The sequence below is a fragment of the Phoca vitulina genome, unplaced genomic scaffold, assembly GCF_004348235.1.
Source record: "Phoca vitulina isolate PV1807 unplaced genomic scaffold, GSC_HSeal_1.0 scaffold115, whole genome shotgun sequence".
Taxonomy (NCBI): Eukaryota; Metazoa; Chordata; class Mammalia; order Carnivora; family Phocidae; genus Phoca; species Phoca vitulina.
This window is the reverse complement of record NW_022589818.1, coordinates 1121522-1146018: the sequence shown is the minus strand read 5'-3', so window position 1 is coordinate 1146018 and position 24497 is coordinate 1121522. Positions and strand designations below refer to the sequence as shown.

General features: G+C 40.2%; 1 protein-coding gene across 4 annotated transcripts in view; it reads right to left on the bottom strand.

The window, feature by feature from the left end:
- The window catches only part of ASH1L (ASH1 like histone lysine methyltransferase), a 196241-nt gene that overhangs the window by 112123 nt on the left and 59621 nt on the right, over nt 1-24497 (bottom strand). For all 4 annotated transcript variants that reach the window (XM_032398349.1, XM_032398348.1, XM_032398347.1 and 1 more), the window contains exon 3: nt 14263-18832. In XM_032398349.1, the coding sequence (XP_032254240.1) occupies nt 14263-18832 (4570 nt within the window). The remainder of the gene's footprint in view (nt 1-14262; nt 18833-24497) is intronic.

Sequence of the window (24497 nt, the reverse complement as noted above, 5' to 3'; positions counted from 1 at the left end):
GGAAAGATTATTTTTCTGGATAAAATATACTTGGTTCTGATAGAGGATTCCTTATAACCAAAAAAGCCAGCTGTTGAGAATACATAATAAATATCCATCTCATGTTTATCAAAAAACTAGCAGTACTGTGAAATGTTCACTTTTAACTAGAAAAGAAATTACAAATAGAAAGCCTTACATGTAACTAGAAGCACAAAAGGTACAAGAAGTCAAATACTTGAAGATGAGATTTTTAAGATCTGCCTCTAAATGAGCGTTAACTCCTTAATGAAGACGTGACTAAGTGAATGAAGAACAACCTGAGGACAGAAGAACTGAATGGAGCTACGTTTCTAGTATTTCCCTTTCTCTGAGAGAAACAATAAACCCCAAGCCCTGTTTTATTTATATAGTATCTTAAATCACATCATTGTAAATCCTTTTAGCAGGCTCTTTTAGCGTTGCCCAGGTGAGATATAGGACTATGTGTTGCCATTCAAGAGTAACAAGTTAGATTTTTGGGAAACTGATATTGTGATAGTACATCCTATTTCTCAAACAGTGACGACTAATGTGAGCTCTAATCAAGAAGCAATACTGTTTATTGTTGAATCTTAAAAATAAATACAAAGGGATTTTAAAAACCAGCAGTACAATAAATCCCCCCTAGATTGTGGTTCAGATAAAATTTCCATTAAAGAGCTAAATACCACAATAAAAATATCTAAGTGAAGACATAACTTTATAAGTATTAATACTGAAAAATTCATACACTGGACAGATAAATATTTCCTACTCAGACACACAGCCAAGACAGAAGACAACAGTGGCCAAGAAGCTTGAGACATCAGTGAACTCTCTATCACTATTCTCCTGATGAATAGGCAAACAATCTTAGATTAACTACGAGGGAAAGGAGGTGTTGGAGAGTACTTTTTATAAAGTCTTCTCTCTCAGTCATAAACTAACATTTATTGAGGGCACTTTATATGCGTAGTCCTATGCTAGACATTGTGGAGGTGGGGGAGAGATATAAAACAGCATACAAGTCTCTGCCCTCAAGGAGCTGATCTAGGATCTTGAATGTCATCATGTACTACATTTCAGATGGCATTTGAGCCATCCATTCTTGAGCTCCGTCTTCAGTTTCTAGGCTATTTGGTAATGTTTCCCAAATTTCTTGCTCATCTTCAAGAAAGTCTTGATGAGGCTTCAACTGTACCTTTGATCATCAGGATATCCTGAGAATCACCCTGCCTGGCCTCACCCACCTCAGGGTAAAAGAGGGTACAGGCACTTTCTTCAAAGCTCCTTCTTTTGGTGGCATCTGGAGCTGCAGAGGAGGCAGTGGGAGGTGGAATGGGGGTCAGATCCCCGGAGATCGTTATTGGCAGCATTGTACAGCAATTCCTGAGAAACTGAAACAATTGAGAGAGACATGGCTTAGCTCACTTAGCTTCTGAGCCACTTTTCATTTCCTGAAAGTAATGGAGGCCAGCAGCCCATTCTTAGGATTTAACAGGAGATTGGAATAAAACTTCATTCAGGATGGTTCTCATTTTTCATTTTAAAAGTCTGTTTGAATTCCCTTTTCATAAAAAGCAGAGATGTTCTTAACACTATTCCATATTTAAGGGGAATAAGGATGTATCCCTGAGATATAGATCTCTAGGGTTCGGTAATCATCAGATCTAGATCCTTATTTCATTTTAAAACGTTGCTTATAGGATAGTAAGATGATGAGAATACCTGAAAAAAATGACCTAATGATGTAAAGCAACCAAGATTTAAGACTGGAAAATGATGACCAAAACTTACATGCACGAGGTAGCAACCTGTTAAAGATGTTCAAACTGGCCTAACAGCAGAAATCATAGGAAATCTGCAAACATTATCTCCAACACTGCCAAAAACGTACTGTGCAGCTGGGTGGCTGGAGAAGAGCAAAGTAACACCCAGAGAGAACAAGCATGTCCATTTCAAAAGAGACCAATAAATCCATGTTTCAAAACCTAAAAGAGAGTGCAGCGCAGAACTGTGTGTGGTGGAATGTTAAGTACATCACCAAGGGGCAAGGTGCCCTGAGTCTGAGTCCTGGCTCTGCTACAAATTAGATTTTAAGATCCAGGCAGGTAAATGCACTTGAATGTTGGTTTGATAAAGCACTCTAACTCACACGGCTAATGTGAATTCCAAAGTGAAGCAATGTAAAAAATTAAAAGGGTTTTTATAAATGTCATACTATTACACGTAAATTGGCTCCTTAGGTTTATCGTTAAATTTTTAGACCCTAATTACTTAATAATGTCACTGACAGGTGTAGGCAACTATTCGATATTAAAATAACAAAGAAGGGCAGGGACTTATGCCCAATTAGGAAATGGAACTAACGTAGACTATCAAGCATCATTCTTAAACATGAAGAAGAGCCAGTAAAAGAAGTACGTCTGACAGGGAAGTAGGAGTAAGAAGGTACCTCCAAGGCTCATAGGTACCCACAAGGCTGGAAAAACCTCCTCTGAAGTGAATCTTGAATCCACTGACTCTTGAGTACAGCTTCTCCAGGGCTAGGGTTATGCTCTGGATTACATCCGTAAAACCCGATGTGCCCACAGGAGGCACGAGAACTTGTCCAACTCCGTTCCGGAGGAGTGTGGCCGTCTGCTTCCCCTGCTCGCTCCTCACATCTCCGACAACGTGGCGGACTCCTCAGGGCGGCGACTGCGCAGTGGCCTCTGTCACGTGATACAGGTTTGTTCCCGTCTCATCAGGGGTCACTTCAGATCTGCCTGGGGGGGCATGTGAAGCCCCCCACTCCTTGTAGGACAAGAGGTTTGTATGGATTCCAGTTCAAGAAACTCTGGTACTCCATCAAAGAATACACACGGAGACTACATATAATTTTACGTATCACAGACTTCCCATCATTTCTCATTTCAATATAGTATAAAGCCGAATAATTAAATACTTCAGAAGTAAACAGAATATAATGGGATTCTTCAATTCACAAAACTATTGGGTAGAAACACTACTGAGTGTCTCATTACTCAGATATCTGGCAGCTTCAGAAATATGTTTAGAAATGCCACACACATAAATGAAGTAGAAATTACAGATTAATCACAAAAGAAGTACCCAAATAAAACTGCACTTCAGCATAAATGTAAGTTGATTACTACACGTATATTCTTTCTCTTCAGTTGGAAAAACAGAGATCTTCATGTAAAACAGAAGGCAGACTATCAGTAAGGAGGGAAACTGAAAGGGGAGAATATCATAAATTGGGAAAATAATGAGGGAACTAAGAACTGAACACACTCAGACATGTGAAGGAGCCTTGGAAGTAGTATTGACTATATGGTCTCTGGGTTTTACCTGGCCACTGTTCAATGAGCTTTTAAACATAAAGACAGACTTTGGGGAAACATTTTTGCCAAATTAGACAAAAAGGGGGAAAGATGGTACTTATACAGCAAAACCATAAGAGGAAATCATGGATAAGAAAGACAAAGTTGAGAAAACAAAAAAAGAACATAACTGGATTTTAAGGGACAAGAATCTGGAAATCTTTCCATGATACCCAAAAGTGGGTGGAAACCAAGAAGCTGTTCTGAAGTTGATTTGTCACAAGATATCTTGCTTGATGTCTACACAGGAGGAACTGAAACCACTCTAAGATAAAAAAGAAATATTACATTTACAGATGCCTGGGTGTGAAGACAGTCAATGGGCAGAGATATTAGCATGGGAGTGGAAGGCGTTGCAAAGAAAAAACTGGAATAATAATTCAACCTAACTACTTCATTGAAGCCTGGAGTATCCTAGGCTAAAAATGAGGAATTTCCAAATGTAAATTAACAAAAGAACACAATGAATGAAACCAACGGCTGGTTGGATAAATCATGTATTTCTTCAGTGTAAATCCACTATGGAAATTTTCATAACTTATAGTTATGAATTCTGGTCATGCCCTGTTGGGAGCTCAGCACTAAAGACCCAAGAAACCAGGGAATGGTTTGGGTAAGCAGAATGTTTGATGTTTCTTTCTTTCTCTTTTAAAAAGATTTTATTTTTCAGTAATCTCTACACCTAATGTGGGGCTGGAACTCATGACCTCGAGATCAAGAGTCCCACGCTCCTCCGACTGAGCCAACCAGGTGCCTGTGTTTGACGTGTCTAATGCTGGAAATATCTTTGGGTAAGCTACAGATTAACAGATTAAGTGTACCAGATTTGGAAAGACACCATGCTGTAACCAGTTTATAGATGATATACATTTATTTCAAAATCACATATTTAAAACTAGTTTCTAACATTTAAATCATTCCTGCTCACCAAGACTAATGCATATTGTAAAATTTTAATTTGAAGAAAAAAGTTTATATTATCATTTACAAGTCAAGGCTATTGGCAGTGTTTGTTGATCAGTGAATGAATCAAAACTGGTTATAATACAAATGAATACCATAGTAAAAGAATGTGAACATAAAATACCAAACTATTTGGAAGTTTCTGATCAGGTTTTTTTGTTTCCAGATTCAAATTCTGAATCCTTTGCTATGGTTCACAGCTCAGGAGCCCTGGAAGCTTCTCTTGAATGAGCTGAGCACTGAGACAAAAGCTTGGTCCATGAAAAAAACAGCTGTTCTCAATTGTGGGAAATACATTTACTGAGAGCAATACATTTCATCTGACTCACCAATTAAATGCACTACAAGAGAGAATGATTCAGAGCCTATGCTGGTGATTTTTAAGCTAAAAAGTGTTTTTTTCCCTCTAATTAGGCTATTTCTCATAATATCCAAATCAGATTATTCACTGAAATGGAATTCCTCTGGAAATCCCCAAAACTGCACAAAACAGCACAATCAATTTTCTGACCTCATCTCCACATGTTCACACTTCACTTTTGGGTGTATCTTTATACATGCTGGTGAAATTGTCATAAATCAGAAAATTCTGATCAATGCGCACAGTCTTAAGTTAAAAAGAGAAAAACACAGTATACGTCACTTCGACTATTATGCTTTTACAATGAATATACTTTTTTCCAAACAAAAAGAAAATTTAGCTCTAATTTATGCTTGGGGGACAAAATAATTGTCAAAACCTATTTTTAAATATGTATGTGGGTGTGTATGTATGTGTATATGTATTTATACATCTATAATTTGTAAGCTATAAATGGGAAATAACCCCATGCTACCACTCTCCCCATTTTGAAATCAGGTTGCAGGTTCTGACATGTACAGCCAACCATGAGTTGAAAATGCTGAAAAATAGGGATGGATATGTGATTCTCCAGGTCAGAAACTATTTCCCGTTAGGCCTACTATCTGATGTCTACCTAACGTAAATACATACTTAATTAACTTGAATTAGTTATGAGGACTGGATGAAGCTAGAAAGCCTGGCCTGGCTTCCATGTGAAATCACTACAATTCCATTTGTACCAGGCGGGTCTTAGACCATTAGTCTGTAACAGTTACTATAGAAGGGTACATAAGTTAAAATAAGCTAAACACCCCATAAACATCATTTATAAAATAATTAGACCTGTTACCCTTTTTAAAGCTTTATGCAATTTAATTTGTTTAATCCAAATCTGCTCAAGTAATTGTCAGTTTGCCCATCTATGAAACAAGAGAAGGTTAGTGACCCTGCTTCAGACTACCTGGGAAGGACTATCCTTCCTACCTGTGCCCCGATCTAATTTTATTCATTTTTCTCATATTCACATCAACATAATCAGATATGCCTGTTTTATGCCAACGGACACTTAATGATAAATCTACTCGATACAAACATCTTTTTTTTTCTTTAATCAGTTATCAGTTGAGATAGGCTTCATTCAATAATTAGTACTCTTTTTTTAAAAAGATTTTATTTAGCTGAGACAGAGAGAGCCTGCGCGCGCGCGCACACGCACTCACTGGGTGGGGGAGGGGCAGAGGGAGAGGGAGAAGCGGACTCCCCACTGTGCAGGGAGCCCAATGTGGGACTTGACCCCAGGACCCCGAGACCATGACCTGAGCAGACGCTTAGAAGACTGAGCTACCCAGGTGCCCCAATACTCTGCTTTAAGAAAAAATCTAAACTGGTTGGAGTAATTTTAAATTTACAGAAGATTTGTAAAGACAATATGAAGTAAGACTTCTCATATATCCTTTACCCAACTTCCCCTAATGTTAACCTCTTATATAACTATGGTACATTTGCCAAAACTATGAACTTAACTTTAACATAATTTTTTCACTTCTGTCCTCTTCCTGTTCTAGGGTCCAAATTAGGATATCACATTGTATTTACTTGTCATGTCTCCTTAATCTCCTCTGATTTAAGACAGTTTCTCAATCTTTCCTTGTTTTCTCAGGTCCTTAATACTTTTGAGGAGTACTGGTCACATATTTTGTATAATGTCCCTTTTTTGGGCTTGTTTTAGTGTTATTAGACTGGGCCTGTGTTTTTCAAAAGAGTACTGGGGATGTGAGTTTTTGGAAAGACTACTACATTGTATCAGAGGGTACATGTTGCCCTCTGATTTATCATTGGTCAAACTGAACTTGCTCCCAGTTAAGGTGCTGTCTGCTAGGCCTCTCCATTATAAAGTTACTATTTTACCCTTTCTGTATTCTGTTATGTGGCCTTAGGTCACTAAGTTCAGTCTATATTCAAAAAGTGGGGAATTAAGCTCCACCTCCTTGAAGAGGATAGTCTACATATAATATTTGGAATTCTTCCGTAAGGAGGATTTGTCCTTTCCTCCACTGATCTATTTAATCAAGTACTCGTATTTTTTCCCCCCAAGTAAGCTCTACACCCAACATGGGGCTTGAACTCACGACCCCGAGATCAAGAGTTGCATGCTCTTCTGACTGAGCCAGTCAGGCGCCCCATACAATCATTTATTTTTATCAACATTGAATAGTGGGTATTTACATATTCTTTACATTATAATCCATACTGTCATTACTAATTTTGTTGCTTAAACTATTTCTGCTTTGGCCACTGGAAGCTATTTCAGGATAATGTCCAGAAGGTAATTAGCAATTTTGTAATATATGGTATAGTAAGTAGTTTTTTGGATATTTTAACAGGATACCAATTAATGTATAATGAATCTATCTCCAAATTATGTCTAGAAAAAATATCAGCTGCTAAGACTGAGGTCAATTTAAAATAACAAAGTTTAAGGGCACCTGGGTGGCTTAATTGGTTGAGGGTTGAGTGTCCAACTCTCGGTTTTGGTTCAGGTCATGACCTCAGGGTTATGAGATCAAGCCCCATGTGGGACTCCGCGCTCAGCAGGGAGTCTGCTTGGAATTCTCTCTCTCTCCCCCCATTCCCCTGCTTGCACTCTTTCTCTCTAAAATAAATAAATCTTTTTTTTTTTTTTTTTAAGATTTTATGTATTTTTTTTGACAGAGAGAGACACAGCGAGAGAGGGAACACAAGCAGGGAGAGTGGGAGAGGGAGAACAGGCGTCCCCACGGAGCAGGGAGCCCGATGTGGGGCTCGATCCTAGGACCCTGGGATCATGACCTGAGCCAAAGGCAGCCGCCTAATGACTGAGCCACCCAGGCATCCCTAAAATAAATAAATCTTTAAAAAAAATTAAAAAAACAAAGTTTAGTTATGCTCTTTTCACTTTAAGAATAATTATGTGACACTGAAACAATCACCTCACTGACAAGATGCAAATATTTTCTTGACAGAATGTGTAATTACGAGTAAATAATAAACCAGAATTGCTACAAAATTTAAAGCTGTAAGAATTCTGTGTGCACTTCCTCAGAAATCTAACATTTACCACTATACAAACCGCTGAGATCACAAAAGATAACATACTAAACCGAACTGTCCACTTTCCGTCCTTCTCTAACCAGTCTCTGCAGCACCTGACGCTGACTGTAAACTCCCCTTAGGACAAACCCAGCGTGCTCCCTGTCTCCAGGGAGCTTTCACAGCTTCCACAATCACTTCCCGAAAACGTTTATCTTCAGGCTGATTTCTCTTCTGAGCTACAGATCTCCATATCCCAGTAACCAGCATGAAACCCAAATCCACTTTCTGCTCCAACCATCTCCTCCTGTATGCCCCCTTTCGTTCAGTCACAGGGCTGTCCAACCAATTCCTGAAAAGAGGGATCTTACAGACATTCTAAAATCTCCCCCTTTCCTCACCTCTTCTTAAAATCGACTTCTATGCTTTCTTCATCACTACCTTAGTTCAGGCCCCCATAATATTTTGCTGGGACGATTCCCAAACTGGTACACCTGATATCTTTCCAGTCCATCTACCATAGTGCTGTCAATATAATCTCAGCAAATCATTCTTCTTTAAAACCTTTAACTTCGGGGCGCCTGGGTTGCTCAGTCGGTTGAACATCTGCCTTTGGCTCAGGTCATGATTCCGGGGTCCTGGGATGGAGCCCCATATAGGGCTCCCTGCTCAGCAGGGAGTCTGCCTCCTCTCTGCCTCTCCCCCTGCTCGTGCTCATGCTCTTTCTCTAAAATAAATACACTAAAATTAAATAAATAAATAAATAAATAAATAAATACCTTTAACTTCCCATTGCCTATAGGGTAAACCCTATTTAACTCCTTGGTATCTTATATAAACAAGAGGTTTTATGATCTGTCTCCTGCCTATCTTTCCAGCCTCATCTCCTGGGTCCCATATCAGACTGTCTGCAGTTACCCAAGCACACTATCAGATCTCCAAGACCCGGAAAAGCTTATTTCTCTGTAAGCAATAGTCTTCACCCTTTATTCTTTGCACACTAAACTAAAAACGTCTTTCTATCTCCTCAGTCCCTCTCTTCTCTACCCCCAAAACATGTTGTGAATATCTCCATTTTAGGAACTATCAATAATTGTTTGTTTTTTTAAGATTTTAAGTAATCTCTACACCCAACGTGGGACGCAAACTCACAACCTGGAGATCAAGAGTCACAGGCTCAACTGACTGGGCCAGCCAGATGCCCCTGGGGCTATCAATAATTATTTGTATACATGTCTATGTTTTCTGCTGAATTGTAAATTCCTGATGGCAAGAAATGACATTTTATTCATGCTTGTATCCTCTGCTCCTGGCAAACAATAGACAATAACTGTGAAGGGGGCTGCCTCCTGGGTGGCTCAGTTGGTTAAGTGACTGCCTTTGGCTCAGGTCATGATCTCAGGATCTCAGGGCTCCCTGCTCAGCTGGGAGTCTGCTTCTCCCTCTGCCCCTCCTCTTCTCATGGTCTCTCTCTCTCAAATAAATAAAATCTTAAAAAAAAATCTAGACACATTTCTGTCTGCTTATCAAAAGAGTGACTGTGAAGAAGATAGACAGGCTCCAAGATACAAGCTAACAGAAGAATTCAGACTTTTGATATAATAATTTATCTGTTGTCTCGGATTCCTGGCAAAGAGCTTCAAAAACCCTTGGAATTTCCTGAGTCATAGAAGTGTCTTTGTTATGCCAAAGAGGTGATTTAAGGTGGGCCCCAAGATAGCCTCACTGATGGGGCTGCTCACTAGAAAGACCAATCACAGGATCAGAGGACTGAGATTTTGGGGCAGCCCAATCTACAGTGAGTGGAGAGGCGCTAGAGATTGGGTTCAATTACACAGTCAGTGATTTAATCAATCATGCCGATGTAATTAAGCCCAATAAAAACTCTAGCCCCAGAGGCCCGGTGTTGCATCTTGATTGGTGAACACAGTGATGTGCTGGGAGGCGACACAGCCAGATGCCACAAAAAGAGGGCATGGAAGCAGTGTGTACCCTTCTCCACTCTAGACGTTGCCCTACAAATCTCTTCAATTCCTGATCTGCATCCTTTATAATAAAACTGTAATCCTAAGTACAGTGCTTTCAGTTAGTTTTTTTTTTTTTTTTTAAAGATTTTATTTATTTATTTGAGAGAGAGAGCGTGAGACGGGGGAGGGTCAGAGGGAGAAGCAGACTCCCTGCCGAGCACGGAGCCCGATGCGGGACTCGATCCAGGGACTCCAGGATCAGGACCTGAGCCGAAGGCAGTCGCTTAACCAACTGAGCCACCCAGGTGCCCGGTTTCAGTTAGTTCTGAGTCGTTCTACCAAATTATCACAACTGAGGGGTTGTGGGAAGCCTCAAATTTGTAGCAGGCTAGACCAGAGTGTGGGTGGACTGGGTCACTGAAACTTGCCCTGCACAGTAAGGTAGGTCATTGAAGGACTTTGCTCTTAACTTGCTGGGTCTTTCCTAACTCCAGGTAACTAGTATCAGAACTGAACTGTAGGACACCCAGTTATGGTACAAAATTAGTGTCAGAACAGGGACTTCAGAGAGACCTTAATGGTTTTGTTATTTTTTTAAAGGGGAAGGAGACAAGTTCTTATTCTTAAAGCAAATATTTTCCTGTATTAGACTGGTTATCTCATTTCCTGAGGACACTGAAACCAGGCTCACATTTATTCTTCCAGCCCACCTCCTGTAAGGGGTCTCTTGGGTGACTCTAATGTTTACGTAGATAATACATTCAACCACCTCATCTGTCTTCTCACTCACCTTCACCTCAATCCTACACCTCCTATAAGTTCCTTCTCATAACTCTTAGAGGCCTCGAACTCAAATGTTCCTTAGAGACAGATACCCTGCTTGAACATCTGAACCAGGCCAGGTACAGAAAACTACAGGAAACGGAGGACTGAGGGGAGCTGAAGAATGCATATCCCAACCAAGGTCGGGGGGTGGGGGGGCGGGGGGCCTGCTACTACTGAGACACAGCCACTGATGTCATCCAGGAAATGTGGATTAACTGTTGCCAGATGTTCTGATTTTTCTTCTAAAGAAAAGCAGACTTCAGAAGACTTTCACTCTTATGTGAAATCTCCAGATTTTTAAACTTAAGCATTAATTTTTTAAAAACAGAAGAGATCACAAAGGGTCCCAGATAAACCAAATGGCTGTTAATCACTACTTTATTTATTTATTTTATTTTTAAAGATTTTAATTTATTTATTTGACAGAGAGAGACACAGCGAGAGAGGGAACACAAGCAGGGGGAGTGGGAGAGGGGGAAGCAGGCTTCCCATAGAGCAGGGAGCCCGATGTGGGGCTCGATCCCAGAACCCTGGGGTCATGACCTGAGCCGAAGGCAGACGCTTAACGACTGAGCCACCCAGGGGCCCCTAATCATTACTTTAAATACTGCAGTTCCTCAGGGCGGTCCTAGGCCCTCCTTTCTCACTCTGTACTCCCTCCTTAGGGGAGCACCATCCATCACACGATGACAGATACACAGACGGTTCGTAAATTTATAATCTTTTTTTTTTTTTAATAGTACAGTGAAAGAGCTCACACATAACTGATAAAGAGAAGAATACCAGGACAATATGGAAATTGTGCGAGTCCACACATGATTTTTCAAAGCACATTAATGTTCTGAAGCACCAAGTTAACAGTGGAAGAGAATATATTCACACAAACGAAATGGAGTAAACCATGGAGCAATGCACTTCTCTTCACAGTACCCATTCATCATTCATCCCATATGCCTCTTCTTGGCTCCAACGGGTCAGAGATTTTCTGACGAGTGCTCATCCTGTGCTTTCCCCCAATCTCCATGCAAAAACCCAAACAAGGACAATAAACCAGAACCAGCCATATGTGGCATCACTTCATTTATTTGCCAATTTGTGTGTCTCCAGCTGAGCAGCTTCAACCCTTCTTTATAGTCCCTTCTATCAAGTTACTTTTATTTCCTAAAAAGTTAAAGCCTATGTTTACTGGAGTATCTATTTATTAAACAACTTGTCTTTTTAACTGCTGCTGGCATTTTCTAGAATTATTTTTCTTGGTGCTCTGGTTACAAAGTTGCATACATTTGGCGAATCTGCTCCCAGCTTTATCTTTTCCAGAAGCCCTTTTATTTTCAGTGAATGATATTGACAGTTTCTCAAAACCTCCTAGTGAAATGGCCCTATCTCCAGCCAAAACATCTTTATTGAGCTCCAGAACTAGATCTCCAACTGCCTGCTCAGTATCTCCACTTGAATGTTCTAAAGGCATCCCAAAGGTTACGCAGATTAAAAGTGAAAACTGTGCTCTCCTTAAATGTGTGCCTCCTCCCGGCTGGCACCAGCCTCTCCAGTGTGCTTGCACAAGTCGACCAGCTGCTCACCTAAGTGCCACCGTTTCCTCCAGACAGACCACCGCGCCACCTACAAACCAGTCTCCCTATAGCTATTTTTCTCCTCTGCAGTGCAGTGTTCACACATGGGCCAGAATGATCTTTTAAAAAAGCAAATCTAAAATCAACACCCCTCTGTCCCTTGCCTAAGCCTAGTATAAAACCTAAACTCTGCGGACACGGTCTGGCTTCTCTATTTGCCACAACTCTGGAACCATTCTGTGTTCCTGTCCGACCACAGTGACCCCGCCGCAGAGTCTAACATCCAAGCTCTTCGTCCAGGACCTTCAACTGTGCTCTTTACTGAAACCTCAGCTTGAGAAGCCAGGGGCTTCTCATCCTTCAACTTTTTGTCCTTGGGCCATAACTAGTAACTTTATCTAAATAGGTGTCCCCCTCCCCTAATGATCCATCTTGACACTGTTGCATTAACTTGATGGCGTTTTTCCTCAATTATGCCTTTATCTGCATGCTTGCTACGCTGTGTCTTCCTTCACTAAAGCTGAAAGTTAATGAGGCCTGACATCATGTCTTTACTATACGCCAGGAACAGCACCACGTGTTTTAGAATTTAATAAATAAAGGAAGGATTGAATGAATGAATGAATAAATGAGTAAGTGGAATCCCATTTTCCCAGCTAACTGCTGCTCATCCTTCACGTAACAAACAGTTTAGAGTCACTTTCTCAAGGATGGCTTGCAGAGTTAGGCCCCCATTCCACACTCTCATAGACCCTGTTCTTCTTCTTCTTTTTTTTAATATCCCCTTATTGATTTTTAATGACATTTAACATGTAAGTTTTTTTATTACCCCTCTCCTCCATTGTAAGTTGCATGAGAACAATGAACTTGCATCCCTTATTCCCTAATATATCACAAGGGCCCACAAAGTAGAATGCCTGGCAGACAGATATTCAATAACTGTTGTTGATTAAATATTTATCAAGTACTTACTGAATGAATCTAATTATAAGTTTAGGAACTTTTTTTTCTCTTTATTACATTGTTAAAAACTAAAGAATGCTCAGTTTCTCAACCAAAATGGCTTTTAGTTTTTTTAAAAGTTCATGAATAATGAACATCAGGAGCAAAAACTTATCTCTGAGGGGTTTATCATTTCCTCTCATGCACAAGTTTTTAATCTTTGGGGGAAAACTACTACCAATTAACATCTGTGTATTTACTATGTGCAAACCCCTTCAGTAAACACTATAATCTCATTACTTATCATGATTACCTTATTATTACCATTTTATAGGAATGGATATAGAGGCTTAGAGAATTTACTTAGAGAATCTGATGAAATGTATGGATTTTCTCCTGAAAAACACACACAAGCATACATACACATAATTTTATTTATAACAAGAGAGGTTCTATGGACTCCCTAGGGTTAATTTACAAACTCCCAGAGTTGAGATCTCTGATAAAGAACTTCTGATTAGAGATGCCTTCTACACGATTGGGCAATGCTGCCTGTTTCTTGTTTTCTATCTTTGTTTCACTTCTTAAGACACTTTGTAGATGTTACAAATGTATTTATTATCTAGATTTGCTTCACGTCATTTTATATACATTTGAAGCAGCTTTTATGAAGATATCTAGAGATAACTCTGCAGAATGAAGTCCCTCTGAATATTGTTACCTTTTACGAAGCTGATAATTTTGAATGCTTAGACTTTTATTATGAGACATACAGGGTTAACAACATTTCTTCCTGTAACATAAAATCACTTATAATTATTAGATTAACATATATTAAAAATCCTGCACAGCTACTAACAGATATCTAAGAGCCATTTATCACTGAAGAAACTGTGTAATGGCCTTTCTGCATAAGAAAGAATCATTTTTCCTGGTTTCCAAAAGTTGAGTGTTATTTGTTTTTATAATATCTCTTCTCAATATTCAAAATTATTGCAAAAGCATGCCTTACTTCTCACATCTATTGAAAATGAGAACTTTGAAGACAACATTCCACATTTATTTATAAAAACAAAAACAAACCAAAAACCAGTAGATCTATTAAAGGTTCACATACATGTATCAGGCAACCTGCAGGCAAAATAGCCTTCTTTTCGCACACAAATAACAAGGAAACGAAGAAATCACCGCCTTACCTGTCATGGTCTGTACCGCCCTTTCGCTGGAAGGCAGTGGCTCTTTCCTGTGAGGCCGAGTTAGTGCAGTGTCCTGTGCAGAGAACAGTCCAGGACTGTCAGTTAGTTTCTTCCGGCCACTGGAGTTAGGGTTTGAAACTCTGCAGCTGCCTTGCACTTTTGCACTTGTGAAAAGGTTTGTGTGCTCGTCACTGCTAGCTGGATCAGAGGTGGGAGTGAACCCTCCAAGGGATGAACCTGGAGAACTCTCCGAACAGTCAATCTGTAAAGGTGTTTGCAATCCCAAAGCCAGTGGACTAGATTCTGAAGGCTCTCGGTGGACCCACTGTTCTTCTCTATTTATTAAGCTTTTGGAAGGAGAGAGATGAGGGCAGGACATATGACATCGGTGCTTTTCCTTATGTTTATATCGCTCTCCAACAGTTTCCTTTCCAAATCGATAGCGCTTCAAAGACTCCAAAACAGATCTGGAAGAGCCAGTGTCCATGGAAACCTGGGGTTGCTCAGAAGAACGGTGTTCTCTGTGCTTGTGACGGTGCCTATGTTTGTGCTCGACCATCCAACCATAGGCCATCTCAGGAGGGACACTAGGGTAGGTACTCATGGAAAGGAGGGGAGTCCTGCTGGTTGTGAGAAAGGCCTCCTGTCGAAGTAGCTTATGCTTTTTCTTATGGTATTTGGTGGGATTGAGAAGTAAATGACCAGCATGCATATAGGAAGGAGGTGGAAGTGGGGGGGTGAAAGAAGGAGAAGGAGGAGGAGGATAGAGAGTGGGAGGGTACCTTCCATAGTAACCTAATCCTAGGGGAGTGGCTGTAAGGGGTGAGGGAGAATAAGGCATGCCATAGGAGGGATAGAATCCAGTACTAGAAAGAGGAAAACTAAGGCTATGCATGAAGGGCATCTCAGCCATTGCCTCCCTCATCTTAGGAGGTCTCCCTCTCTTCTTTTTTAAGTCAGGTTTTCGAATGTAGTGCAAAGGGTCTAAGGGGAAAGAAGGATGCGTATAGAAACTATTAAAGTTGATCCGAAAAATAGTTGGCAGCAAGTCTCGGGGGATAAAATGATGACTTCGATGGGTGATTCGAATTTCACTCAGACGACTTATCAATTCCTCCAGATCTGCAATAAAGTCCGGATCTTGTCTGCTTCGGAGCTGGGGGTATTTCTTTTTCCGTTTTCGTTTCTGCCTTTTCATCTTGTCATAGCTGAGGTAATCGTGATTCCTGCGCTTACATTTATGTTTATGTTTTTCTTTAAGACTGCTCAGGACTGTAGAGGTTTCAGGAGGTATCAGAGAAACATGTTCAAAAGAATGCCTCCTCTTTTTCTGTCCACAAAATTTCTCTGCTCTGTCTGATGTGCTGTTATTATCTGTTCCAATTCCACTATCACTGGGAATGGTCTCATCACTATGAGATTCACTAATGGGAGAAGGAGTAGCTTCTTTCAGAGAGGTGAGTTCACTCAAGTGTGAAGGAGAATTTGGCAACAAAGTAGGAGGAGAGAGTCGCCTCCTCCCCTTTGAGGCCTTCTTCATTGCAAGAGTCTGAATCATGCTGCCCTGTCTGGAGTGTAAATGCAAATATGGCACTGAACTGGGTTCAACAAAGCCTGCATCACTACTTACAGGGCTCTGACCTCCACTCGTCCCAGAAGACTGAGAGCAAATAGGTGATGGAAGAATCTCAGAACTACTAGCAGAGGAAGGCAGTAAAGGGGGAAGTATCTGTCCTAATGCTGAACCAGCTGCCTGCTGAGCGGTTTGCTCAAGGACAGCAAGGCTGGTAGGGCTACCAGAAAGAATGCCATTTAAGACAGTTTTTGGTTTTCGACCCCTTCTCTTTCCTATGTAAATGGTTCCTTTCTTGCTGACATTTATCTGTTGGCCCAATTTAGAGCCAAACGTGGCAGCAAGACTTGACACTGTATTATGGAGTTTGGATTGCACTTTCCCTTTATTACTTGATTCTACAGAGCTTGAAAGAATCTGATTCAACAGTTTCTTCCTCTTTAAAGTCTTCATTTTATTTATTTTGCGGATAATTGTTTTCATTAACTGTCCATTGTTTCTCTTAGAAATTTTTTTATCTGGTTCCACCTCAAGGTCACTCATGCTGCAGACAGTTGGCCTATGACTGTCGTCCAGATCATCTGGGTCCTGAAGCTGATCCTCACTCTCAAAGCAATCACTGCTGCTTCGATGGTGGTCACTTTCAGACTCCAGCTTGCGTGGACTCTCCGTGGCAACAAACGGAGCCACCGAGAGCACAGGTGGCTTCATCTTGACCGGTGACCTCATCTGCCTCTTCGGTCTGCCTCGTTTTTTCGGAAAGGGAGACACAGAAAGACTTTGTTTGAAGGAAGGAATTTCAATTTCTGGCTGTAAAATTGGGGGTTCTTGTTCTTCCTTAGACTGCAAAGAAAAAACTTTAGAGGCAGGTATTTTTAAAGTCCTTTTAGGTGGACCTTCCAGTTGAGGCATCTCCTTAGCTTTAGGTCTTCCTCTTTTGGGCTTATAAATATCAGACAAAAGGTCACTAGAGACACACATACTGGAGGATAGTTTGTGAGGAGCAAAAGCCTTGTGAGATGGTTTTTCACTATCAGTTAAGAGAGCAAGAGATGGAGTTGTGGACTTGCTCAACTTTGGCAATCGACGTTTAAGGAAGTCATGATCTACAAATGAAGATGGTCCAATGTTTTTCATAAACTTGGCTGGCTCGGAATTACTATTTGATAGTGAGCTACATGAAACATTTTTAAAAAGCTCTGATCTTTCTAGTTCTAGCCCTTTTGGAGACCGGCATGTGCTTCGTGCCACCACTTTAGTCCACCGAGGTTTTCTTCCTTTCCTTTTTTTTAATGGTTTGGACTGCAAACTAGAGCTGAGGCTTTCAGCAACCTGGCAGTGTTTGTCAGATGCAGTTACTGCACCAAGTTTTAGAAAGGGCTTGTTACTAAATAAACTAGTGAAGTTAACAACTGAAGGGGTAATTGCGTGAATACTGGATTCAGAAGTCAAACTTGGCTTTTTTCCCAGGGAAGAGCTTATTCTTGGAATATCTATATGTGTAGTTTTTGAATCAGTTAGCTCTTTATCGATCCCTTTACATTCAATATTCATGCTGTGACCCACAGACCTATGACCAATGTTCAAGTGGGTACTTTCAGAAGGAAACTGGTTCTTGCCAACAGATTCAGAAATTTCTTCCATTAATTCTGTGGTAGGACTTAAAAGTAACGGATTAGGGGCCAATTGTGAAGAAGTTTCAGGGGGACTTCTGGTTAAAGGATTAACAGATACAGTAGGTGATGGGGAAGGGAGATTGCTTTCTCCTACTGCACTAAAAGGGGATTTTGCTGTAGATGCATCAGAAGCAGCTCCCATTTGAAAGTCCGGAGAAGTGCAATACACGGGAGGTTGCTTTTCATGCTTTGAGGTTTCATAAGGCCCCCTGTCACTGGATGAGAAACTGTCTTGCTGAATGCATGTTCCTTCATTAAACATTTCTTTCTCCAAATTAATGATTTCTTTTCGAACTGAGAACTTTTCCAATATGCTCTCTTTACTCTGCCGTATAACATTCTTCTCAAAAGTTTTGCTGGTGGTACTATCTTTCAGGGATTCAGGAAGTTCCTGACTTTCATGACTACTGATGTTTGTACTACAAGAAGCCTTAAGTGGTTCCTGAGTGGGGAGCAGTGCTTCGGCTTTAAGGTTTATGGCATCTTTACTGACCAGTCCTGCCATAGAACAACTCACTAGTTTCTTTCCCATGTCCTTAGTAACTAATCCCATTGTTGAATTGGCTACAATCTTCTTTGCACAGTCCTTGGCCACCAGGCCGACGGTAGAACTCAACTTCTTGCCCAAGTCTTTATTAACCAGTCCGACCACCGTGCCGAGTCCTAACTTCTTTCCAGATTCCTTAGTCACTAAACCTGGAACAATACCAATTCCTAGCTTCTTTCCTGAATCCTTGCTCAGCAGTCCTACTGTAGTGACAGTCCCTGGCTTTCTGCCTAAGTCTTTATTAATGAATACCGCTGTAGTGCCAGCTCCTAGTTTTTTCACAGAGTCCTTATTGACCAATCCTACTGTTGCATTAAACACTGGCTTCTTCCCAGGATCTTTAGTTACCAATCCAACTGCTGTGCTGATAGCTGGTTTTTTTATTAAGTCTTTATGTATTATCCCAGCTACAGAGCCAACACCTGCTTTCCTGATCAAATCCTTGCTAACCAGTCCCGCAGTAGTGCCAGATCCTAACTTCTTCGGTTTAGTCTTGGAAGACTTAGAGGGAGGACAAGTTGCAATGAGCTGTGCCAACTTTTCTGTTACACTTGTTCCTCCATTAAGTAATGCTCTGTCCTTTAAATCAGGATCCCGGCTACCAGCAAGAGTAGATGATGCCGCATTAATGTAATCTGTCATTTCTGAGTGTACTGGAGAAAGCTTCTTAGACAAAGGACTGTTTTCTCCCTGTGAATGAAGATGGATGCTCTCTTCAGATTGGCATTCAACGGCTGCAACATCACCTGTTTTCTTGTACAACTTTGAAGGGTCCTAAAATTTGAACAAGAAAAGGGATTCAGAGAGAGTAAACCTTCTATCACTTCAGGTTAGCATTACAAGTGAACAAACCAACTGATCACATACCAGATAAAAGGTAGGCAACAGTGCTTTTTTTTGAAAAAAAAAAAAAAAAACCTGATGAATGTTACACTGTGTCACAGGATGTGAGTTCCTCTGCTGCTGTCAGAGGCCAGCAAAATGTTCTCTGCTGACTTCCAACCTACCATATAAACCTATGTATTACTCAGTATTTAGAAAAATCCCTATTATTTTTTGACATTGTTTTAAAAAGGCAAATTACCAGTCTACTCTTACTTTACTTTAAACTAAATACACATTAGCATACAAATACACTGTTTCTGAAAAGAGAAATACTGTTACAATATCCCATGGTCCTCTTTTAAAATCGATCACAGCCTACCTCCTTCATTGATTTCAAAGATTTCCAACCAGCACTGTACGACCCCACCCACTTCCACTCCTTTAGCTCACTCTCACTTACGGTCTTGAATGAGTAGTCACTCCAGTTCCCTCTTAAGTGACAAGAATTAAAAGGACAATGAAATACATTCGTATTTTCTTTAGAATGTATTTTATATAACATTTTAGGAAATAACTTTTAAGTCATTAACATAAATTGTTATCCAGTTCATGAATCCTCACCATATACTTTACAAGTGAATTCGTTACTTCATAGAGCAATCTGTTTTACTTTTGGATAGCAATTAGAGAGTTGTCTTCTGGGACGCCTGGGTGGCTTAGTCAGTTAAGCGTCTGCCTTCGGCTCAGGTCACGAGCCCAGGATCCCAGCGTCCTGGGATTGAGCCCCGCATCAGGCTCCTGGCTCAGTGGGGAGCCAGCTTCTCCTTCTTCCTCTGCCTATTGCTTCCCCTGCTTGTGCTCTCTCCCTCTCTCTCTCTGTCAAATAAATAAATAAAATCTTAAAAAAAAAAAAGAGTTCTTTTTTCCAGTTCTTCTTTTTTCCTTCAGCATAGATTTTTTTTTTTTTAACAACTGAAGTATAATTGACAAAGTTCTTGTTAACCATGAAATAGAAAGACTTGAACAAATGGAAAGATATACTGTGTTCGTGGATAAGAAGACATAAAGATGACAATTTTTCCCTAAGCAAATTTATAAATTTAACACTATCCCAATAAAAATACCACCAAGATTTCTTTCAGAAATAAGAAAAATTATCACATTCATTGGAAAAAACAGACAAGCAAGAATAACTAGCAAAATCTAAAAAGAAGAAAAGCAGGGGCGCCTGGTGGCTCAGCTGCCTAAATGTCTGACTCTTACTTTCAGCTCAGGTCACGATTCAACTGTGAGACGAGCCCCGCATCTGTGGGGCCTGCTTAGGATTCTCCACCCTCTGCCCCCCAACCCAAACATAAGAAGAAGAAAAGCAAGGGAATAACTGGATCAAATGTTTTTAAAGCTTCTATCATGAAAACAGTATGGAACTGACACATGAAAAGACAAAAGAACCAATGGAACAGGGCACAGCAACAAAACACAAACTCAAGCATCCAGACATGAACTCTACGTAACATGGGGTGACTCCTACAGCAGGGAGATAGGTGAGAAGTGGGAAACTACCACCTACATGAACTATACCTGTGACCAAGGAATCCCCCTGTGGGAGATCTATTCCAAGACACATTGGCAGAAATAGAACGGCTACAGAAAGCCATAAAATGTACCACTATGTTTTAAGATTTTATTTTTAGGTAATCTCTATACCCTGCATGGGGCTTGAACTCACAATCCTGAGACCAAGAGTCACATGCTACCCCGAATGAGCCAGCCAGGTGCTCCTAACACTATTTTAATAGCAAATCCCTAAAATGATTACCTACAGGAGAGTAGCTGAATAAACCAAAGTATATCTGTACAACAGAGTACTATGAAACTGGAAAAAAAAAAAAAGAGATGTCAACGTACTGCTGTGATGCTCTTCAAGAATATACTGTTAGATGAAAAAAGCAGGATAGAGAAATATGAATATATACCTGGTTATATTAAACATGGAAGAAAAAAACAAAGATGAACGAAAATGGTAACGTATGAGGGAGGAAAGAAACCTAGAAGTTAGATCTCTCTGCATTTGCTTATGGTTCTAACTTTGCAATTACTGTTTTAAATATTTAAGAAACAAAATTATATCATATAGAAAAATATTCCAAATCTCTAAATATTGAAACAATGTAAACAAATACATCAAATTAACTACATAGCTACATGGAAAACAATTATTTTGAGTTACCTTTTTTTAAGATTTATGTATTTATTTTAGAGATGAGAGAGAGTGTATAAGCACAAGTAGGGGGAAGGGCAGAGGGAGAGAGAGACAAGCAGACTCCTCACTAAGCGCAGAGCCCCATACGGGGTTCGATCCCACAACCCTGAGATCATGACCTTACCCAAAATCAAGGGTCAGACACTTAACTGACTGAGCCACTCAGGCGCCTTTCTTTTCTTTTCTTTTTTTTTTTTTTAAGATTCTACTTATCTATCTGACAGAGGGAGAGACAGCGAGAGAGGGAACACAAGCAGGGGGAGTGGGAGAGGGAGAGGCAGGCTTCCCGCTGAGAAGGGAGCCCAATGCAGGGCTCGACCCCAGGCCCCGGGACCATGACCTGAGCTGAAGGCAGACGCTTTAACAACTGAGCCACCCAGGCACCTTTATTTTCAATTACTTTAAAACATAGTATTTAGCTACATGTTTTAAAGACAAAAAACTGCCCATAAAAAAATCTTAAATTGCATCCAGTGAGAATATCAGTGGTAATATCGGTATAATTATTTTGAACCTAGATAGATGGATAATTGGTAAATAGATCAAATAACTTACTATATAAATGTCATTACGAACCAAAATTTTGGAAGAGAGGAGATATAATATAAAATCAAAGAAGTTAATTAAAAACCCTGTAATTTTGGAGTGCCTGGGTGACTCAGTCAGTTAAGCGTCTGCCTTGGGCTCAGGTCATGATCCCAGGGTCCTGGGATCGAGCCCCACATCGGGCTCCCTTCTCCGCGGGAAGCCTGCTTCTCCCTCTCCCACTCCCCCTGCTTGTGTTCCCTGTCTCGCTGTCTCTCTCTCTGTCAAATAAATAAATAAAATCTTAAAAAAAAAAAGAATGAATGGGTCAACTAGGAAATTAAACAAGAATTAAAAAATTCATGGAAACAAATGAAAGTGAAAACAACTGTTCAAAATCTTTGGGATGCAGCCAAGGTGGTCCTAAAAGGAAAGTATATAGCGATACAAGCCTTTCTCAAGAAGCAAGAAAGGTATCAAATACACAACTTAACCTACACCTAAAGGAGCTGGAGAAAGAACAGCAAATAAAGCCTAAACCCAACAGGAGAAGGGAAATAATAAAGATCAGAGCAGAAATCAATGAAATAGAAACCAAAAGAACAGTAGAAATGATCAACAAAATTAGGAGCTGTTTCCTTGAAAGAATTAATAAGATTGACAAACCCCTGGCCAGACTTATCAAAAAGAAAAGAGAAAGGACCCAAATAAATAAAATCATGAATGAAAGAGGAGAGATCACAACCAACACCAAAGAAATACAAACAATTAAAAGAACATATTATGAGCAACTATATGCCAGCAAATTACATAATCTGGAAGAAATGGATGCATTCCTAGAGACTATAAACTAACAAAACTGAACCAGGAAGAGATAGAAAACCTGAACAGACCTATAACCAGCAAAGGAAATTGAAGCAGTTATCAAAAATCTCCCAACAAACAAGAGCCCAGGGCCAGATGGCTTCCCAGGGGAATTCTACCAAACATTTAAAGAAGAATTAATACCTTTTCTTCTAAAACTGTTCCAAAAAATAGAAATGGAAGGAAAACTTCCAAACTTATTTTATGAGGCCAGCATTACCTTGATCCCAAAAGCAGACAAAGACCCCATCAAAAAGGAGAATTACAGACCAATATCCCTGATGAACATGGACACAAATATTCTCACCAAAATACTAGCCAATAGGATCCAAAAGTACATTAAAAGGATTATTCACCACGACCAAGTGGGATTTAATCCTGGGCTGCAAGGTTGGTTCAACATCCGCAAATCAATCAATGTGATACACTACATTAATAAAAGAAAGAACAAGAACCATATGATCCTCTCAATAGATGCAGAAAACGCATTTGACAAAGTACAGCAACCTTTCATGATTAAAACTCTTCAGAGTATAGGGATAGAGGGTACATACCTCAGTATCATAAAAGCCATCTATGAAAAACCCACAGCGAATATCATTCTCAATGGGGAAAAACTGAGAGCTTTCCCCCTAAGGTCAGGAACACGGCAGGGATGTCCACTATCACCACTACTATTCAACATAGTATTAGAAGTCCTAGCCTCAGCAATCAGACAACAAAAAGAAATAAAAGGCATCTGAATCAGCAAAGAAGAAGTCAAACTCTCACTCTTTGCTGATGATACTTTATGTGGAAAACCCAAAAGTCTCCATAGCCACATGCAGAAAAATGAAACTGGACCACTTCCTTACACCACACACAAAAATAGACTCAAATTAGATGAAAGACCTAAATGTGAGACAGGAATCCATCAAAATCCATTGAATCCTTCTTAGACACATCACCAAAGGCAAGGGAAACAAGGGCAAAAATGAACTATTGGGACTTCATCAAGATAAAAAGCTTTTGCAAAGCAAAGGAAACAGTCAACAAAACCAAAAGACAACCGACAGAATGGGAGAAGATATTTGCAAATGACATATCAGATAAAGAGCTAGTATCCATAATCTATAAAGAACTTATCAAACTCAACACCCAGGAAACAAATAATCCAATCAAGAAATGGGCAGAAGACATGAACAGATACTTCTGCAAAGACATCCAGATGGCCAACAGACACAAGTGCTCAATATCGCTCGGCATCAGGGAAATACAAATTAAAACCACAATGAGATACCACCTCACACCAGTCAGAATGGCTAAAATGAACAAGTCAGTAAACGACAGGTGTTGGCGAGGATGCGGAGAAAGGGGAACCCTCCTATACTGTTGGTAGGAATGCAAACTGGTAAAGCCACTCTGGAAAACAGTATGGAGGTTCCTCAAAAAATTGAAAATAGAGCTACCTTACAACCCAGCAATTGCACTACTGGGTATTTACCCCAAAGATACAAATGTAGTGATCTAAAGCGGTACGTGCACCCCGATGTTTATAGCAGCAATGTCCACAATAGCCAAACTTTTGAAAGAGCCCAGATGTCCATCAACAGATGAATGTATAAAGAAGATATAGTATATATACACAATGGAATATTATGAAGCCATCAAAAAATTAAATCTTGCCATTTGCAACGACGTGGGTGGAACTAGAGGGTATTATACTAAGCGAAATAAGTCAATCAGAGAAAGACAATTATCATATGATCTCACTGATATGTGGAATTTGAGAAACAAGGCAGAGGATCATAGGGGAAGAGAGGAAAAAATGAAACAAGACAAAACCAGAGAGGGAGACAAACCATAAGAGGCTCTTAATCTCAGGAAACAAACTAAGGGTTGCTGGAGTGGAGGGGGGTTGGAGGGATGGGGCGGCTGGGTGATGGACATTGGGGAGGGTATGTGCTATGGTGAGCGCTGTGA